The sequence below is a fragment of the Chanodichthys erythropterus genome, chromosome 6 (genome assembly GCF_024489055.1).
Source record: "Chanodichthys erythropterus isolate Z2021 chromosome 6, ASM2448905v1, whole genome shotgun sequence".
NCBI classification, from domain to species: Eukaryota; Metazoa; Chordata; class Actinopteri; order Cypriniformes; family Xenocyprididae; genus Chanodichthys; species Chanodichthys erythropterus.
The window spans coordinates 14,149,811-14,169,494 of record NC_090226.1 but is presented as its reverse complement, the minus strand read 5'-3'; the positions used below and the strand labels follow the sequence as shown (position 1 = coordinate 14,169,494).

At 34.4% G+C, this 19,684-nt stretch overlaps 1 protein-coding gene across 8 annotated transcripts in view; it reads right to left on the bottom strand.

The window, feature by feature from the left end:
- plekha6 (pleckstrin homology domain containing, family A member 6) overlaps nt 1–19,684 on the bottom strand; it is a 114,373-nt gene that overhangs the window by 55,221 nt on the left and 39,468 nt on the right. For 7 of the 8 annotated variants that reach the window (XM_067388184.1, XM_067388185.1, XM_067388183.1 and 4 more), the window contains 4 exons: nt 8,520–8,603; nt 5,661–5,793; nt 3,568–3,672; nt 3,309–3,381 (listed from right to left, as the gene is read on the bottom strand). In XM_067388184.1, the coding sequence (XP_067244285.1) occupies nt 3,309–3,381; nt 3,568–3,672; nt 5,661–5,793; nt 8,520–8,603 (395 nt within the window). Of the gene's footprint in view, nt 1–3,308; nt 3,382–3,567; nt 3,673–5,660; nt 5,794–8,519; nt 8,604–12,543; nt 12,820–19,684 lie in introns of those variants that run through there. The other variant, XM_067388188.1, reaches the window with a different exon arrangement.

Sequence of the window (19,684 nt, the reverse complement as noted above, 5' to 3'; positions counted from 1 at the left end):
TACTTCCTTCTGCCACAGATTCAAATCTCAACTTGACAGTTTAACAGTTGAGCCCAAGCCTCCGTTACAAATTCTAAAACGTCACTTTAGAACTAGTAATGAAGTTTCACTTCATTGAAACTCACTGTAATATGCAAAGTATTATGAGAGAGATATCACCTGTGCGAGTGTATTACCTGCATCTAGCTGATATTCTTCAGGTCACTCATAATCACGAAATTAGTTTGAATGTCCGCTGAGGAAAGTGATATCTTTGTCTTTGTCCTTTTAACATTTAAGACATTTCCATGACAGCACTAGTCAATGCATTTGTCAGTTGCGTCTCATAAGATGTTTTTTAAAGTAAAAACAACATCCTTGCTTCCTTGTTTCAGTCAATTTCAATATAAAATACCAAAAAAATATGGTTTGCTTGTCCGCCAAGACACTCACTGTGAGAATACTGACAGCGGAGTGGTTCAAACGGTGAAACGGTTCCCATGGTGATACTGCTAGAATATTGCATGGCTGGAAAGACTTCTCAGCCAATCAGATTCGAGAACCAGAACGAACTGTTGTATACATAAATATATCCATATATTTAGTGGAACCACTAAGATTTTTAATGTTTTTAAAAGAAGTTTTGTCTGCTCACCAAGGCTACATTTATTTAATTAAAAATACAGTAAAAACAGTAATATTGTGAAATATTATTACAATTTAAATTAACTGTTTTCTATTTGAATATATTTCACAAAGTAATTTATTCCTGTGATGGCAAAGCTGAATTTTCAGCATCATTACTCCAGTCTTCAGTGTCACATGATCCTTCAGAAATCATTCTAATATGCTGATCTGCTGCTCAAGAAACATTTAATGTGTACAATTGTACAAAATATTTGTGTACAATATTTTTTTTCAGGATTATTTGATGAATGGAAAGTTCAAAAGAACAGTGTTTATCTGAAATCGAATCTTTTGTAACATTATAAATGTCTTTACTGCCACTTTTGATTGATTTAATGCGGATCCTTGCTGAATAAAAGTATTCATTTCTTTAATTTCTTTTCAAAAAAATAAAAATAAAAATTCTTACTGACCCCAAACTTTTGATCGGTAGTGTATAATGCTACAGAAGCTTTGTATTTCAGATAAATGCTGTTCTTTTGAACTTTCTATTCATCAAGGAATCCTGAAAAAAAAAGTACACAACTGTTTTCAACATTGAAAATAATCATAAATGTTTATTGAGCAGCAAATCAGTATATTAGAATGATTTCTGAAGGATCATGTGACACTGAAGACTGGAGTAACGATGCTGAAAAATTCAGCTTTGCATCACAGGAATAAATTACTTTGTCAAATATATTTAAATAGTACACAGTTATTTTAAATTGTAATAATATTTCACAATATTACTGTTTTTTACTGTATTTTTAATTACATAAATGTAGCCTTGGTGAGCAGACGAAACTTCTTTTAAAAACATTAAAAATCTTAGTGGTTCCAAACTTTTGGACTCTACTCTATATATAGATATATATATATATATATATATATATATATATATATATATATATATATATATATATATATATATATATATATTATATATAAAAGTCATCAGGAAACCACATGGGTCTGAAAGGGTTAAAACCCCAGATGTGACCAGTGTCTAAAGAACTGAGCAAAACAGAACACTAAAATTGAAATGAGAAAAGAACATCATGAAGGAACATCTGGGCAAAGCTACATACCAAATATCCTAACACCCTCCTCTATCCCACAATGCCTCTGGATGATGTTGATTCTCCACGCATGAGCTGTGACTGACCTTCACGGCCGGTCTAAAGGAGACGGTCATATATTCTCGTCACACAGATCACAGATGCCGCTTTCTGAAAGTGTGAGATTGATGTGTGTAGATCGTGTGGGAACAACTCACTACAAATTTGCTTTACACTTAAATTTGAAATGTGTCATTCTTGCACCAAACTGAATTGCAAAATTGTCAATTAATGTTATGTTATTTTATCTGATACTGTATCTCAAATAAATATTATGCATGTATGCAAACATTTTAAATACTTTTAGCCTTCATATAACCCATTTCCTTAATCTCCAACATTTCACACTCTATCCAGCTACACTTCATTCATTTCTTTCCAATATGGGAAATAGCTGAATATATTGTGCAAATTAAAATGTCATGTAAAAACATGTAATTACCACATAGCAAAGATAATTACTAATGTCTTGTCTATGCCTCGGTTGGAAGGCAACCACAAGTTGGATGCTTCAGGTTTATGTAAAACTCTACCATGACAACATCAGCCTGCATGGCTGTCAACACAACATCACGAAAAAGTTCATGAGAAATAACACAACAAAACAAACATGTCTAAACATGAAATCCTATTTTAAGCACTGCATATAAATATACAACTGATGTGCAGCATAACACTAAAAAATACAGTGGCGGTATCAAAGTACTTTGATCACACAAGTATTCATATGTACTGTACACTAACGTTCAAAAGTTTGGCTTCAGTAAGACTTTTTAATGTTTTTTATGCTCACAAAAGCTGCATTTATTTGATTAAAATACAGTAAAATTGTGAAATATTATTACAATTTAAAGTAACTCTTATCTATTTTAATATAGATAAAAATGTAATTTATTCCTATAATGGCAAACTTGATTTTTCAGCATCATTACTCCAGTCATCAGTGTCACATGATTCTTCAGAAATCATTCTAATATGCAGATTTGGTGCTCAATATTTTTTTTTTTCAGGATTCTTTGATGGATAGTTTAAAAGAAAAGGATTTATTTGAAATATAAATATTTTGTAACATTTTGTCTTTACTGTCACTTTTGATCAATTTAATGCATCTTTGCTGAATAAAAGTGTTAATTTCATTAAAACAAACCTTTGAACTGTACAGTAGTATTTATATGGTATTATGTGGATCTTCCAAAAAATGCCATTGATTTACAGTTCTACAAAATACCACTGTACTTTTTCCGTTGACACAACACAGATAATACAGTTTCTTAAGGCCATCATTGAGGATGTGTGCTTGTGCTAGACTGTCATTATAGATCTACTTTTATACTTCTCTTCTTTGCTACTGGCAGCACACAGCTTGTGTGCTGAAATAATGCCATGGGATAAATTCAAATATTGTTTTATAAAACTGGTTTGTAAAAAATACATTCAAATCAAACAACTTTTGAGCACTGGGGAACTCACTGAACTCACTTGTGAACCAAATTCACAAGGCCTGAACATATGCATAAACTAGCATTTACATACAAAACCTACCTTTATAGTAGAAAAGACATCGATCTGTCAGCACGAACCAGCGCTTGTTCCACTGTTTCACACCACTGCTTGCCTACATTACAGAAAATGAGAAAAAATGAAAGAAACGAAAGCCTTGAAACTACATCTAAGTGCCTAGACGTTTTTTGAAAGAGGGTGGCTTAGGTATGGATTATAGAGTTATGGCTTTGGGCTGTGAGAGCATGTTTGTTTGTGTGTGTGTGTCTGTGTTGATGATGGTGAGGTTGAGCAACAGTACCTGTTTGTGAAGCCAACCCTGCCTGGCCACCTCAGCATTGGGGTTGCGCCGCATAGAGTTGGACCGCTTCCCAAACGTGGCGGCTCTCTTGGGTGTGCGTGTGCCCTGGTGGGAGAGTCACGGAGGAGTGTTTACACAATAACACCAACAGCAGACACACACAGTCTGAGTAATGAATGACAGTGGGAATGAATTACAGAGGAAAGGTGCCCACTATAGCCAGATCATTGTTAACAAAAACTAAAACCATTCAAAATAGTTTTCATTTATTGAAATAAAACTGAAATAAACTGCAACATTTCTTCAAGAACTAAAATTTCTAAAACTAAAAAAAAAAAAATGAATTAAAGCTCAGCAGAAGCATTAAGAAACTAATAAAAAATATATATATAAAAAAAAAAAAAAACATGAAAAAACCCCCAGAAAAATATAAAATAAAAGCTCATTAGAAATATTAATACTTTCTATAATGGTATATAAATAATATTAAAATAAAACCAACAAGACTTGTTTGTAATATCAAGTTTAAATAACATTGTATCTTACGCTGTATCTTATAACAAAATAATATAATATAATATAATATAATATAATATAATATAATATAATATAATATAATATAATATAATATAATATAATATAATATAATATAATATAATATAATATATTATATTATATTATATTATAATATAATATAAAATTTTTAAACAGAAATGTGTATTAAAACTTTAATATAATATAATACAATAAAATCAATAAAATATAAAAAAGCATATTTTTAAACAAAAATATTTTTATTAAAACTTATATAATATAATATATTTTTAAACAGAAATGTGTATTAAAACATAATATAATATAATATTTTTAAACAGAAACATTTGTATTAAATATAATTAATATATTGTATTAATATAAAATATAATATAATATAATTTTTAAACATAAATGTGCATTAAAACTTTAATATAATATAATAAATATAATATTTTAAACAGAAATATCTGTATTAAAACTTTACTATAATATTAAAATATATATTACATTTTAAAACAAAAATAATTTTATTAAAATGTATAATATAATATAATATAATATAATATAATATAATATAATATAATATAATATAATAAAACAAAAATAATGTAAAATATAAAATAAAAGCTCATTAGAAATATTAATACTTTCTATAATGGTATATAAATAATATCAAAATAAAACCAACAAGACTTGTTTGTAATATCAAGTTTAAATAACATTGTATCTTACGCTGTATCTTATAACAATATAATATAATATAATATAATATAATATAATATAATATAATATAATATAATATAATATAATATAATATAATATAATATAATATAATATAATATAATATAATATAATATAATATAATAATATAACATTTTTAAACAGAAATGTGTATTAAAACTTTAATATAGTATAATACAATAAAATAAATAAAATATAAAAAAGCATATTTTTAAACAAAAATATTTTTATTAAAACTTATATAATATATTTTTAAACAGAAATGTGTATTAAAACATAATATAATATAATATTTTTAAACAGAAATATTTGTATTAAATATAATTAATATATTGTATTAATATAAAATATAATATAATATAATTTTTAAACAGAAATGTGCATTAAAACTTTAATATAATAAAATAAATATAATATTTTAAACAGAAATATTTGTATTAAAACTTATAATATTAAAATATATATTACATTTTAAAACAAAAATAATTTTATTAAAATGTATAATATAATATAATATAATATAATATAATATAATATAATATAATATAATATAATATAATATAATATAATATAATATAATATAATAAAACAATAAAAATAATGTAAAATATAAATAGAATCATAAAAATATAAAAAGCCTTTTAAAAAAAAATTAAAACTCATATTTATTAATAATAATAAAAACAATACAATTTTATTAATATAAAAACTAAAATTAATATTAATACAAATAATAATAATAATCATCATCATCACCATCATTGAAGAATAATTCTATTTCTAGAAACTAGTTAATCTACAGCAGATGTACTAACCCGTGCGTGGTTCTGGGAGTCCGGGGGCATCTCAGATACCATGCTGAGATTGTTGGCGTTGCTATTTGCTTCGCTGGCTTTGTTCACGGGCCCCCTGCCACCCGCTTTGCCGTTCATTTCCGAATCAGAGCTCCTGTGAGCACACACACAAAGCCATTGAGCCATCCCAGCTTTTGATCCCGTAACAAACTTCTCATCTGCCTGTGTTCAACGCACCAATGCAGAGAAATCATTTTAAAAAACCAATACACTGAACTCGAACTGGTGGAAAACTGAGGGATTATGGGAAGGAAGCACACAGGCATTCGGGGAGCAGCTATTTTTATTCCCAACTGGCAGCGTCGTAAGGCCGCACCCCTGAGGTTGCAGCTTAAAAACAGGCGATGGTTCACAAAGAATGTGATTGGAGTGGCGAGTAGAGGAAAGAAAAAGAGAAAGAGTTGGTGGATGCAGGCCTGCAGTCCCAGGTCAATCGTATTGATCTCCTTACTGGGCCGCCCAGGCCCTCTCCAACAGCCTTCGATCCACCGACCAGCAAGATGAATTTACAATCCCCTAGAGCCGCCCGGTGGCTGAAGCTTCCATCTTGGAAAGCTCACTGTACTGCACGCTACCATCCGCAGTCAGTTTATAGCCATACGCAAGTCATTATGAGTCTCTGAAGCAAAGAACATCACATAAACACATATGGAACAGAGCATGCACATACAGATCAAATGAGGACATAAAAACACACACAATCATTAGTGCAAAGTGGGAACATGCACACGACAGTAACAATTACTACATTAGGGCACGATACCAACACCAGAAACATCTCTGTGCTAATTATCTAGGCTTTATTTAGCTATCGCTGCAAACAGCGGTTATGTTCCAGCGGCTTCCTGCGTCTTAACAGGAAATTAATAAAATTAAATCCTGGATGGATCTCGGCTTTAATGGCATTGCTCCTTATTAATGTGTTATTGGCTCTTGACTCAATATTATATTGATCCGGAGGACAGCAAGATCTTGAGAGAGGTAAGTGCATTGTCTTTGTCCAAGCGGAACGATTTACTAAATTTATAGAGGAAATCAAGGAACTTCTGACATGTTTATCCTCCACTTGTTATCTGATGAAGCTTAAAACTAATTAATAAAATGCTCTCAGCATAATTTATCCTGAAAGTGCCGTTTGTTTGTATGTATATATTTATGTTTCTGCAAGTGTATAATTATTGTGTAGTGGCTATTATACAAAACAGGACTGGTCTGACAAGTAACTGCTTTTCTGTCTCCTCATCTCCTTAGAGGCATTCACACTGACATTTACAGCAACAACGAGCCAGAATTCATTCATTTTCAATGAGAGTTGATGATTTCAACCAACTGACTCCTACTTACAATACAGCTAATCTGAATTTTTGACAAATTAAGATTCAAATAAAGTGTATTTTATAATATTTTTATACAAATTGGTATGTCTTATCCTTTTAAATAATTTTTTAATACACTAACAATGCAGCTTTGACATTTCCTTTTGTGTTCAACTGAAAAAAAAGTCAATATGTGAAAAGCGTGACTGACCAAAATTAAATGTGCATGTGCGATTTATGCCGCAGAGTTTTAGAAAAACACCTGCATAATTGTGCAGCTTAAATATCAAAATATACCCTATCAAATTATACAATTTTCTAATATACACTTGGGTTTTCGTTTTGAAAGAAGTCTAATCAAGGTTGGATATTTTTGATCAAAAATAATAACAAAAATAATAATAAACAGTTATATTATGAAATATTTTTAAAATGTAAAATAACTGCTTTCTATTTTAATATATTTTAAATGTATTTAATTACTGTGAAGATAAAGCTGAATTTTCAGCATCATTACTCCAGTGTCACATGACACTTCATTCTAATATGCTGATTTGGTGCTTAAGAAACATGTTGAAAACAGTTTTGCTGCCTAATATTTTTTTTGTGGAAATTGTGATCATTTTTTTTTTTTATTCTTTTGAGGAATAGAAAGTTAAAAAAGAGCAAATTAATTAAAAACTTTTTTTTGGAACAAATTTTGTTCAATTTGATGTGCCTTTGATTCAAATACAAATTTGAATACAGGTACTAATTTCATGATATTTTGCAATCTATCATGGGGATGATACCACTGTGCATTATTAAAACAACAACAAACAAACAAAAAAAAAACACATAGCCAGTCAAAAAATGATGACATGGATAAGTTCATGAACCCTTTGGACTGAAGGAATAGTTTCACTATTTTTTGAAAGAAGACAGAAATAAAGAGGTATGTATCCTATGATTTCCCAACAGTTTACAAGCTCTTATTCAACATGTCACAGATTTAAAGGTGCCCTAGATTGAAAAAATGAATTTACCTCGGCATAGTTGAATAACAAGAATTCAGTACATGGAAATGACATACAGTGAGTCTCAAACTCCATTGTTTCCTCCTTCTTATATAAATCTCATTTGTTTAAAAGACCTCCGAAGAACAGGCGAAATCTCAACATAACACTGTCACTTTGTAAAGATCCATTTTGAGGGTTATATTAGCTGTTTGAACTTTGTTTATGTTGTTTAAGGCAAGCGCGAGCTCTTGGGGTGTGGAGCACGGGATTTAAAGGGCCACACACCCTGAATCAGCTCATTTCTAATTATGCCCCAAAATAGGCAGTTAAAAAAATGAATTAAAAAAAACTCTATGGGGTATTTTGAGCTGAAACTTCACAGACACATTCAGGGGACACCTTAGACTTATATTACATCTTTTTTTAAAAAGTTCTAGGGCACCTTTAACAAAGGCAGTATGAAACTAGCAGCATATTTATAAAAGAACAAACAAAAGGTCACTCACAGCAAGGGTTTCAAAAGTCTGTTATCTTCCAGGTCCGTCTGGATCACTTGCTGGTGTCCAACTGTTCCATTAGGGTCATTTTGACTGAAAAGATTAAAAAAAGACACTTAGGATTTCAGACCGATTGACAAACGCATTATAAACCAGCCAAAACAATCTTTCAAAAACTCTGTCTGGAAGAATATCAAGCCAAAAGCAGCTGGAACTGATTTTCCGTTTGTTTAAGATGCTCCACAACTCGTTCTTGTGGTCTCAAACCTTTTTCTCAGCAGGCACATCCCTTCTTTATTAATAATTCAGCATTACAACATCAGGTCCAATCAATACAAGGCCACTTTCTTTGTAAGTCCATATGAGACAACTGCTGTGGAAATTAATGGCTGTCAGCGCTTGTGAAAGAGCGTGTTAAGTGTGGACAGGTTTGCGCTCAATGCCAAAATATCAACAAGAGCAGTTCTTGAAGAATAACATGTCAGAGTTCATGCACACCTATTATATTCAATCAATATTCAGAAAAGACATGTCTTTTGTCCATATAATAAAACCCTAAAGCCTGGAGTTCAACTTCCTGTCACACTTTCTCTGACCTCGGCTTGTGTGTTCTCCCTGTGGATGTGCACTTGAAACTTGTCCCTCGGATGTAAATCCTACAAGTGTTTTCATTGCTGCATGTCACGTTTATTATTGATTTTACAACTGCTAAAGAGAGAGCAAGCAAATACATTTTCTCTGGGTTTGGTTAACCTGTTTCTCTCAGAGAGCCATGGATACAGAGACATCAAAACAAAACTAGCATTTAGAAAAGATCCAGGCCATAAGATATAATTTTAGTCATGCTACAGTCAGGGTGAAATTTAGACTTGTTTTGCTTCAGGAACCAGATTTTATATTGGACAAGTGCAGTGTTGTTACTGGTAACTAAAAATAGAAATAAAGCTAAAATACTAAAATAACACTGATTAACAGGTGACCCAACACAGTACTAAAACCTAGTTATGCTGGCATCCGTCTAATTTAGCTAGCTAAATTAGCTAAAGCTAAAAGTATTGGTTACGCAGCCTTTGACACCAACGGTAAAGTATATAGAAAATGTTTTCTTTCTTCCTTTTCAAAAGTTTATAAACTTAATTATTTTGCTACCCTATCTATGCTTAATCACAGTAGGATATGGCTAATAGCACATCATTATTTGCATGTAACATTGATTTTACCTGTCTGCAAGTCATGGTAAATGTAAATAAGTTAAGACAATACATTTAATGTTTTGATTGTGAAATGTAGTGAGTTTCACAGGAAGATATCAATTAACTAGCTAGAGTTAAAATCCATATTTAAACCAGGTATGATTGCTAAGCTAACATGTACCAATGACCTCTACAAGGCTTTTCACAGTCAGTATGCTTAACCCGGGGTTAAAAAGAAGTTAACCCGGGGTTAAGAATATTTTTAAACTTGAGTTAATACCCAAGCCCCTTTAAGACAAGTCATTTAATTCGGTGGCCATCTCTGAAACCCCTCTCGGGCATGCAAGTGCAGCTCCTACCACTTTGAATGTGGAAACATCAAATTCTCCAAAGCTGTTTGCCAAGATTAAGATTAATTTTCATATTTGAAATCACCAATAAAATCTGACAACAACTGTCTCATAAATTTTGTTTCTAAACGCTCAAATGATGACAAAAAAAATGCATTTTTGTTTTAGGCTGGTTCCAGTGAATGCGCATGTGCAGACCTAAGTGCGTGTCTCTATAGGAAGCATACTTCTGACTGTTTATATAGGAACCGGAGCTTCTAACTGCCGCCGCAGTGATGCAATGACTTTACCAATCACCAACTGGCTCTCATTTAGAAGGTGGGACTTATTCCACCATATTGCACATTGCACTTTCTCCAATTCCTAATAATACGAGTCCACCGTCTTTCTATATATAAAGTCTTTGTTAATACTTCACACTTTGAAAGGGGGGTTAGCATTGCTTTTAACCTTTTTTTAGGTTATGAAGTAGGGCTGGGTAAAAAAATCGATTTTTCGATTAATCGTTTTTTAAAATATGGTTGATTCAAAATCGATTCTCAAAGGCCACAAATCGATTTTTTTTCATATTTATTTCCGCAAACATTGAATGTAAGATTAATGTTAATCTATTTATTAATCTTCTCCACTAGATGTCACCCTCTTATTTGCCTTGCGCGATGTCACCAAGGAGCGAGAGGCGAACCTGTCATTCATTCATTCAGTGCTTAAATAGCGGTTTCAGGTGCTTTGTCGACGTTGATGCCACCTTCACATAAAATTGAATCGAGAATCGAAAATCGAATCGAGAATCGAAATCGAATCGATTTGAGAGCTTGTTGACATCTTCGATCTGGAACATATGAATCGATACCCAGCCCTATTATGAAGCCCTGCTAAATGTTGTGCTAACTTGATTCAAAGTGCTAAATGTCTACATTTAGGCAAATCCATAACAACTTACACTTACATCAGATCTTGCAGTTGCTAGCTACTGTTTGAGCTACAGACTATATTGTGAAGGTGTTAACATGTTATGCCATGTTAATTAGCAACTGACAACTAATTAAATTAATTAAACTAACTGTTTAGTTTAATAGTCTGAGAGGAAATGTTGCCAGCAGTATTAGCAATTTATTTATGTGGCGACATTTCCACAGTCATATGTTTTACTTGATGATATAATGATATAAACCTTGTAAATATGCAAATAAGAATTTTAACCCTAAAGTTTAAAACCTGCATATGCTGGTTAAAGTAGGTTTTGAAGCTGGTTTGAGCTGGTCCTGTGCTGGTCCTATGCTGGTCCCTAATAGGACCAGCACAGGACCAGCACAGGACCAGCATGGACCAGCATAGGACCAGCACAGGACCAGCACAGGACCAGCATGGACCAGCATAGGACCAGCATAGGACCAGCACAGGACCAGCACAGGACCAGCATGGACCAGCATAGGACCAGCACAGGACCAGCACAGGACCAGCACAGGACCAGCACAGGACCAGCATGGACCAGCATAGGGCCAGCATAAACCAGCTCAAACCAGCATACCAGCTTCAAAACCTTACCAGCAAATGCTGTTTTTTTTCAATAGGGTTTACAATGAGGAATACGAAAACCTGACTCCCCAGGATCAATTCATGCATTAAGATGGCACAAGATAGCCCAGCAACTTTATTTAACAATTTCAAGTGTGAAAAGCCTGTTTCTTGGATCTACTGTAAAAACACTAGACTTAAGGCCCTTATATTCATCTTACTCTTGACATATCTCTTTAGTTTGATGTTATTCCTACATACAGCAGACTCACCTCTTCAGTGTTGTTTAAGTGCACTCGAACAACATGCCAAATTCACCCACTTAAGGATAATACAAGCAGAACTCAAAGTCTGTGCAGCCTCTGTATACACTGACACAACCACACGGCCTGATAGGTCGGGGATGAGAAGCACAAGCCAAGAATACACTCATGCTGAAGGCATCTACCTCTTGACAACAAAAAGGTACACACACCAGAGCTCTGTGCTCCATATAACACCAGAGGACAAACGTTTAAACAAATCTAGCACAACAGCCCAGCCACTGAAATCAGGTTGAGGTGTGTGAGTGCACGTGCGCGTGCTCCGATGTGGTCTTGCCACTGAGCACGCTTGCTCGTGTGTAACCTATAAACCTACATAGAGGCACAAGACATATATCTGCTCATAAACGTTGCTAATATGACCACTAATCAATGATTGAGTCATTAGCAAACAAGAATGATTTAGCAGCATCGGAGCGGAGCATGTAAACGGAACCACACTGGAATTCAGTAAGGACACAAATGAGGTGCCAACGCACACACCGGGAACAAAACACGCAAACTTTACATGAATAAGCCTCAATATCTCGTAAAGATGGTCCACCAGAAAGCCAGCACTGCATTGCAGTCCTGCCTGACCTCCAGCTCAGAGTTTCCCCTCACACTGCTGTCTGCCGCTATAAACTCTCTCTCAGGATGCCTTACCTACCTCACTCGCCGGTCCGCACGGAACTTCAGCATTTTCCCCCGGATCAATCATATAAGTCAGTGAGATGAGGCCAGGTGGAGAGAATAGCAGGTTGGTGATGCCGACAACAGCGAGCCTTTATTGCAGGAGCTGTAGGGTGTTGGATACAATAATTGCTGTCCTCTTTTCTCTCCTTGAGCATGTGTGCTGTTGCCAGCCAGCTTCACTCTTTCTCTCTCTTTCGCTCTCTCTCTCTCTCTCTCTTTCTCTCACTTGCTCAACCCCTATATCTCATTCTGGCTCTCTTGCCTTCTAGATCTGCTCAGCTCAGCTTATTTGGTTACTGGTTTTGTCGGACTCTCTCTCTCTCCCTCACACATGTGGGGCCTCCTATCACAGATCAGATTGAGATGTAGATGCTACCCCCAAGCCTACCCGAGGAGGAGTCATGACCAGAACTCCCCTGAGACGCCCATGACAGCCTTGGATGTGGTGAAGGGGAGTGGCTGAGGCAAAAAATAAAAGATATTATCCACTCAGGTAGACATCTTACATCTGCAGCCACCCCCTGTCGAACCTTACCCAGAGACACACACATCACTCCCATACCAAAATAATTAGATCTCTATCTCACACTGAGACAAGCTCAACTTTAAAAGCACTAAGCCGTATTAAAATGTCACTTTGTCATATATATTCATGTCAGATCAACTTTAATCATGTCTACGGATATACAGTATACCCAGCCATTCCCCCTCACTCTAATGACTCTATAATTCATCTCTGAGTAAAGCGGGATTCCTGGGTAACTGCAGAAAAGAGATTTAATTGGAAATAAAGCAAGCACCACTATTACTATTACAAGACCCTTACCCCAATTATTGAACTTTGGCTTGTATCTTATCAAGAATGACACTTTGCTTTGTGATCAGATGTTTTTCATTTGGTCTGTGATTACAAAAAATCCCATAGACTTACATTGAGGGTGGGACACCAGAGACCACAATAATCCCACTATTTTTTACTTATTTACCTATTAAGCAATCTTCAAACAACCACCCAGAACAACCTAACAATCACTTACAACCATCCAAATCTAGGGAGCAGCCACCTAGAAACCCCCTGGAGACCCTAGCAATCATCCAGAACACCCTAGTAACCACTCAGTAACCCAAGAACACCTTAGAATCCCCCTAGAGACCTAAGAGCCACCCAGAACACCCTAGCAACCACCTACAACCATCTAAATCTCTATAGCAGCCACCTAGCAACCCCGAAGAATACCCTAACAATAATCCAGAACACCCTAGTAACCACTCAGCAACCCAAGAACACCTTAGCATCCCCCTAGAGACCTAACAGCCACCCAGAACACCCTAGCAACCATGTAAATCTCCATAGCAGCCACCTAGCAACCCCCAAGAATAACCTAACAATCATCCAGAACACCCTATCAACCACCCAACAACCTTAGAAGACCTTGACATCCCCCTAACGACCCAAGAGTCACCCAGAACACCCTAGCAATAACCTAACATCCATCCAAAACACCCTAGAAACCCCTTGGAGAACCTAGCAATTAGCCAGAACACCAAAGCAATTGCTCTGAACCCCCAACAACCACCTAGTAACCATCCAAAACACTCTAGCAATCACTTAGAACACCCTAGCAGCCACCTACCCCATGGCAACTACGTATAAACCCCCTTGAACACAATAGCTGAAGCACCTAGATATCACTCAGAAACCTTTATCGACCACTAATCATTCATGTAGCATTCACTAGCAACCACTTTAAAATGCCACTTTGTTGTCCATTCACAACACTTTAGCATTGTGGGAATAATTTTTATACAGGCAAGAATCATTTTCCTTCAGAAAATGTAAAAGTCTAGTTATATCTGTTTCAAAGTTAACTATTAGTCTGTTTAGTTTTGCTATAAATCCTTAGTGACCGTCAAAAGGTTAGTATGTAATATCTTTCACATAGTGTACATTAAAACTGTAAACTAGAACAATAAATTAATTGCATCCGCCCATGTACTGTACTACTGTATATAAAAGAAGCCTGATGCATCTGCTGAGGTCAGTCTTACGCTTTACCTCACCGAGGTGTGTCAGAGCTGTCAAGTCCGCTGAAAACACATGGCGGTCATCCCAGTTCTTCTATCTGTGGGCTTCTAATATATGTGGTGTCACCAGATGGTCTCCGTACCACGTCCCCCACAGTGTACAGATATGACAGGGACACATACAAATGGAAGGCGGCAGTTTACCTGCCCCTCTGAGGGGATTACCTTCATATTGACACCCCTCCTCATCCTGTATTTCAAACCAAATCTTCATCTCTTCCTTTCTTTAAACCATGAGTTACACATGCTTTAATTTAACTCTTGAATATTTAAACTAAGCCTACAGACCTTATTTGCATTCCTGCTAATCCATATTGTGTTTTGAAAGACGTCAACATTCATTCCTCGGCCATTATCCGTCCTTAAACTTTGGATATAAAAAGCAAGCATTCATTTAACATTAAGACACAGAGCTGGTATGGAATGTACCATACAAGCCTGTAATGTGTCTGGTTTTTGCTGTACAGGATGAAACGTGGCATGCTGAGTCTAAACAGCACATCCATTTGCTAACAATTTACCTGCTGTGTTTGTGCTGTAAAAAAATGTCCTTCAGTGCTGTGCTTAGTATTGAGAGCTACACACTCAAATTAAAAGCGTCCTTGCGGTGAAAGAGTGAAGGTCAGCCAGAGAGCCAGTTTGTCATCTGCGCTTGCGGGACCCAAATGGTTCGTATGACGCTGTCTCCACGAACAGCGCCCACTCAGAGATCATCTGGGAACGCCGCAGACAATGTGGCTTGCTTTGTGCAGGGGTGGAATTATGATTACAGTTAAGAATTAAAATGTCTACTCACTTCCAGATCGGCAAGATGGAAATCTGACTGAGTGTTATTTTTATCAATTATGAGTCATAGCATAATCTTCGCTGTCAACACTGAGGTTTGAAAATTGAATAAATAAATATATAAAAATACTGTGGGTGAGAAATTTAAAATCTAATTTAAAATTTAAAATAAAGAAATAAGTGTCGTTAGTAAATTAAATAATGAATAAGAAATATTTAAATCTTATTATTATTATTTAAAATACTCAAAATATGGGATTTAAAATCTAATTTAAAATTTAAAATAAAGAAATAAGACTTTAAAGTGTGGTTAGTAAATTAAATAATGAATAAAAAAATATTTAAATCTTCTTCTACTTATTATTATTATTATTATTATTATTTAAAAAACTCAAAATATGGAATTTAAAATCTAATTTAAAATTTAAAATAAAAAAATAAGACTTTAAAGTGTCATTAGTAAATTAAATAATGAATAAAAAATATTATTATTATTATTATTATTTAAAATACTCAAAATATGGGATTTAAAATCTAATTTTAAAATGCAAAATGATAAAAGAAAAAGGATTGAAAAACAAAGAATCATTAAAATACTTAAATACTGAATTTAAAATATTACTATTTTTAATAAGTATTAATAAAATACTCAAAATATGGGATTTAAAATTATATATATTCTATGTATATATATATATATATATATATATATATATATATATATATATATATATATATATATATATATATATATATATATATATATATAAAAAAATCTCTAAAAAAATTAAAAGTATTTTTACAAATATTTTAATTAATATAATTAATAATTAATTAAGATTTTATTTTATTTCTAAGTCACTAACCAATTTTGTGACATCGATCATTGATAATCAAATGTTCTTGGTTCCACTGAAGCACAAGATGTTTTTTTGGAACATCTCAAACCATGCAGATTTTACACATCATTAAAGCAAATGAGGGATGTCCCAAATACTAAAAAAACCTCTAAAATGTATGTAATTATCAACTTTTCACTTAAATTGTCCAGCTGATACTATAATTTGCAGTGAAAAACAATGCATTAAATTAAAAACATGTTAAATAGAAGACTCAGACATCGGACGCCACTGTATTGTGTCACATTTGAGAATTTATTATATTTTTATCTGCTTGAGACAGTTAAAACACACCCGACTACATGTTTGACAAGTTAACCCTGAACATCACTGCTAGCATTTCATGTCAGGTCGACTGTGCTCCTGTAAAAGGAACCACCGTCTTTCTAACTACTGGTGTTCAGCACACTGACAGGTTTTCAGGTTACAGCTGGGAGTAAAATCCAGCATTAAACCTGACAGTCTCTCGCTCCCCTGCCATATAGAGAGAAACGAGAAGCATGGCACAGCGGGCTTAAGCTTCTCACCTCCCTGTCATAGCATCACACACGTCTGATAAAGCAAAAAAAGGAGTGTAGGGAAGTGCCTGGAATGGCACTGGCTCGTGGACTTTCATTAAACAATAAAGGGAGGGACAATTACACTGATAAATGTATCTGTGATGTCATTCTAAGGCACATTATTAAAAAGATGCTAATTAGACAGAGGACCGTGATGAATGGGATGTGCGTGTATGTGCCTGTGCATATAAATGTGTGCACGTGCGTTTTCATTCTTTCTGTCATTGGTACGAGATGATGCAATCGCAAGCCAAACCTCTGACCTCAGCACCGCCAAGATGGTGGCGGCGAGCAACATCACAATTGCCACATCACAGCGACCACATCCTCACCGCCAGCCCGCTTGCCAGAGGATGAGTGGGAAGAAAGACGAGAGGGGGTTGGAGGGGCGATGGGAGGAAAGGAGGGAGGGATGGGGGATGAATAATTACACTGGAGTGCTGCCTCCAATGAGCTTGCAGCGGCAGTATCGCACAGCGAACCACAAAGCGATGCGTCGAAACTTGATCACTTGCTGTTTTTTTGAAGCTCACAACAGCAACATTTCCGCTGAGTCTATTTCAACGATAAAGATGGAGCGAATGGCATCCTAATGTTGTCTGTAGACAGATGTACATACATAGAAACAGAATGACATCATAGACAAAATGAATAGATTATGATATGACACTGTCAATCGCTGCTTTAAATCTCTCATGGTCACTTTAAACTCTATTTGTCTTCTTGGAGATGTGAGAAAGAGCAGACGTGGTGTTTCAGCTGTTTTCCTAGCAACAGCAATCCTGAGACTGCACACGCGTGTTCACACTCACATGCAATGACTCATCCCGCACTGAGGATGTCAGAGACAGAGCCATTAATGGAGGCACCACATAATCATACACCATCTGTGATGTATATATGTTTTTTTTTTTTTTTTTTTTATATTTGCAGAACATGTGGCACAGGATGAACTAGGGTTGGATAAAGTGCCAAAAAAAAAAACTTCTTAAATTTTGATCTATCTGTATGTACAGTGGGTACGGAAAGTATTCAGATATTGTTAATATTGTTATATTGCAGCCATTTGCTAAAATCATTTAAGTTCATGTTTTTTTTTCCTTATTAATGTACACACAGCACCCCATATTGACAGAAAAACACAGAATTGTTGACATTTTTGCAGATTTATTAAAAAAAAAATGAAATATGATTTTAGCAAATGGCTGCAATATAACAAAGAGTGAAAAATTTAAGGGTTCTGAATACTTTCCGTACCCACTGTATGTACTGTATATATATAACTTTTTAAGCATATATATATATATATATATACACACACACACACACACACACACAAACACACACACACATACACATACAGGGCTTGGCATTCACTTTTTTGCCCACCAGCCACTGTGGCTAGTGGTTTTCCGAAGTTTCTAGCCACTCAGCATTTTTCACTGGCCACAATTTGGATATCGATACCATAGGGGGAAAAATTGCCATATAAATGTTTTTAATATTATCTCATGATTCCAATATCTCCATAATTTGGCAGCTGGTAGGCTATATTAGGGCTGCTGTAACTTTAAGGCCTGATGCACGGACCCATTATACTGTGCGTGCACTTTGGGTGCGAATACAAAATCTGCGGGAATAAGTAAAATTAAGCGCAATACGTGTAATCACACACCGAAATTCAAGCCCTGTAGATCCAACAATATTCATCCGGAGCAAATGAAACGAGTGCATAAAGGGACGGTTTGTGTGTCATATCCCTGTCAGGGAGATAAGAGAGCGAGAAAGCGCACTAAAGACTAACACTATTGTACTTAGTTTATTATTTCAGATGCCTCTTTAATTAAAAGACTACAAATGAAAATGACCTATATTATATATAAAATTCAACCAGCCAAAGTGGCTAATAACACAAGCCACTGCTGAAATCCACCCGCAATTGGCCAAACCGATCTCATGATCAATTCATACGTATTTTATGAGGTGGCTAATTCGTATGAATTCATACGATTTGTCTAAACCCCTGTGACGGGTAGGTTTATGGGCGGGGTTAGGGGTAGGTCATTCATACGAATCCATACGAATTTGGCAACTGTAAAATACATACGATTTAGCAAAAAACGTACAAATTCGACGTACTGTCGTGAGAATGGGTTGGTTGGCGGGTGTTAATGTCAAGGCCTGTATTATTGCAAGATAATTTTACTTGACGTATATTATACTTGAGATATAATGAATTCCAGAGAATTTAAATTAATATTCTTACTCTTCTGGCAATTTTATCTTATAAACATACACTACTGCTCAAAAGTTTGGGGTCAGTAAGATATTTAAATATTTTTGAATATTTTATCTAACCAAAGCTGCATTTATTTGAATAAATAATATTGTGAAATGTTATTAAAATTAATAACCCTTATCTTTGTCAAATTAATTTTCAGCATCATTACTCCAATCTTCAGTGTCACATGATCCTTCAGAAATCATTCTAATATGCTGATTTTGTTTTATTTTCAGTGTTGAAAACAGTTCAACATTGCTGCTTAATATTTTTTGGAGACTGTGATGCATTTTTCAAAAGAACTATTTGACATAGAAATCATTTTTAACATTATAAATATCTTTAATGTCAGTTTTGAACAATTTAATGTGTCCTTGCTGAATAACAGTACTTCACTTTTAAAAAATTGTACTGACGCCAAAAATTTTGAGCAGTAGTATACATCTAACAAAATTAAGTGAGGATAATGTTTAAAACAAGAAAAACAACATTAATTCAAAACAC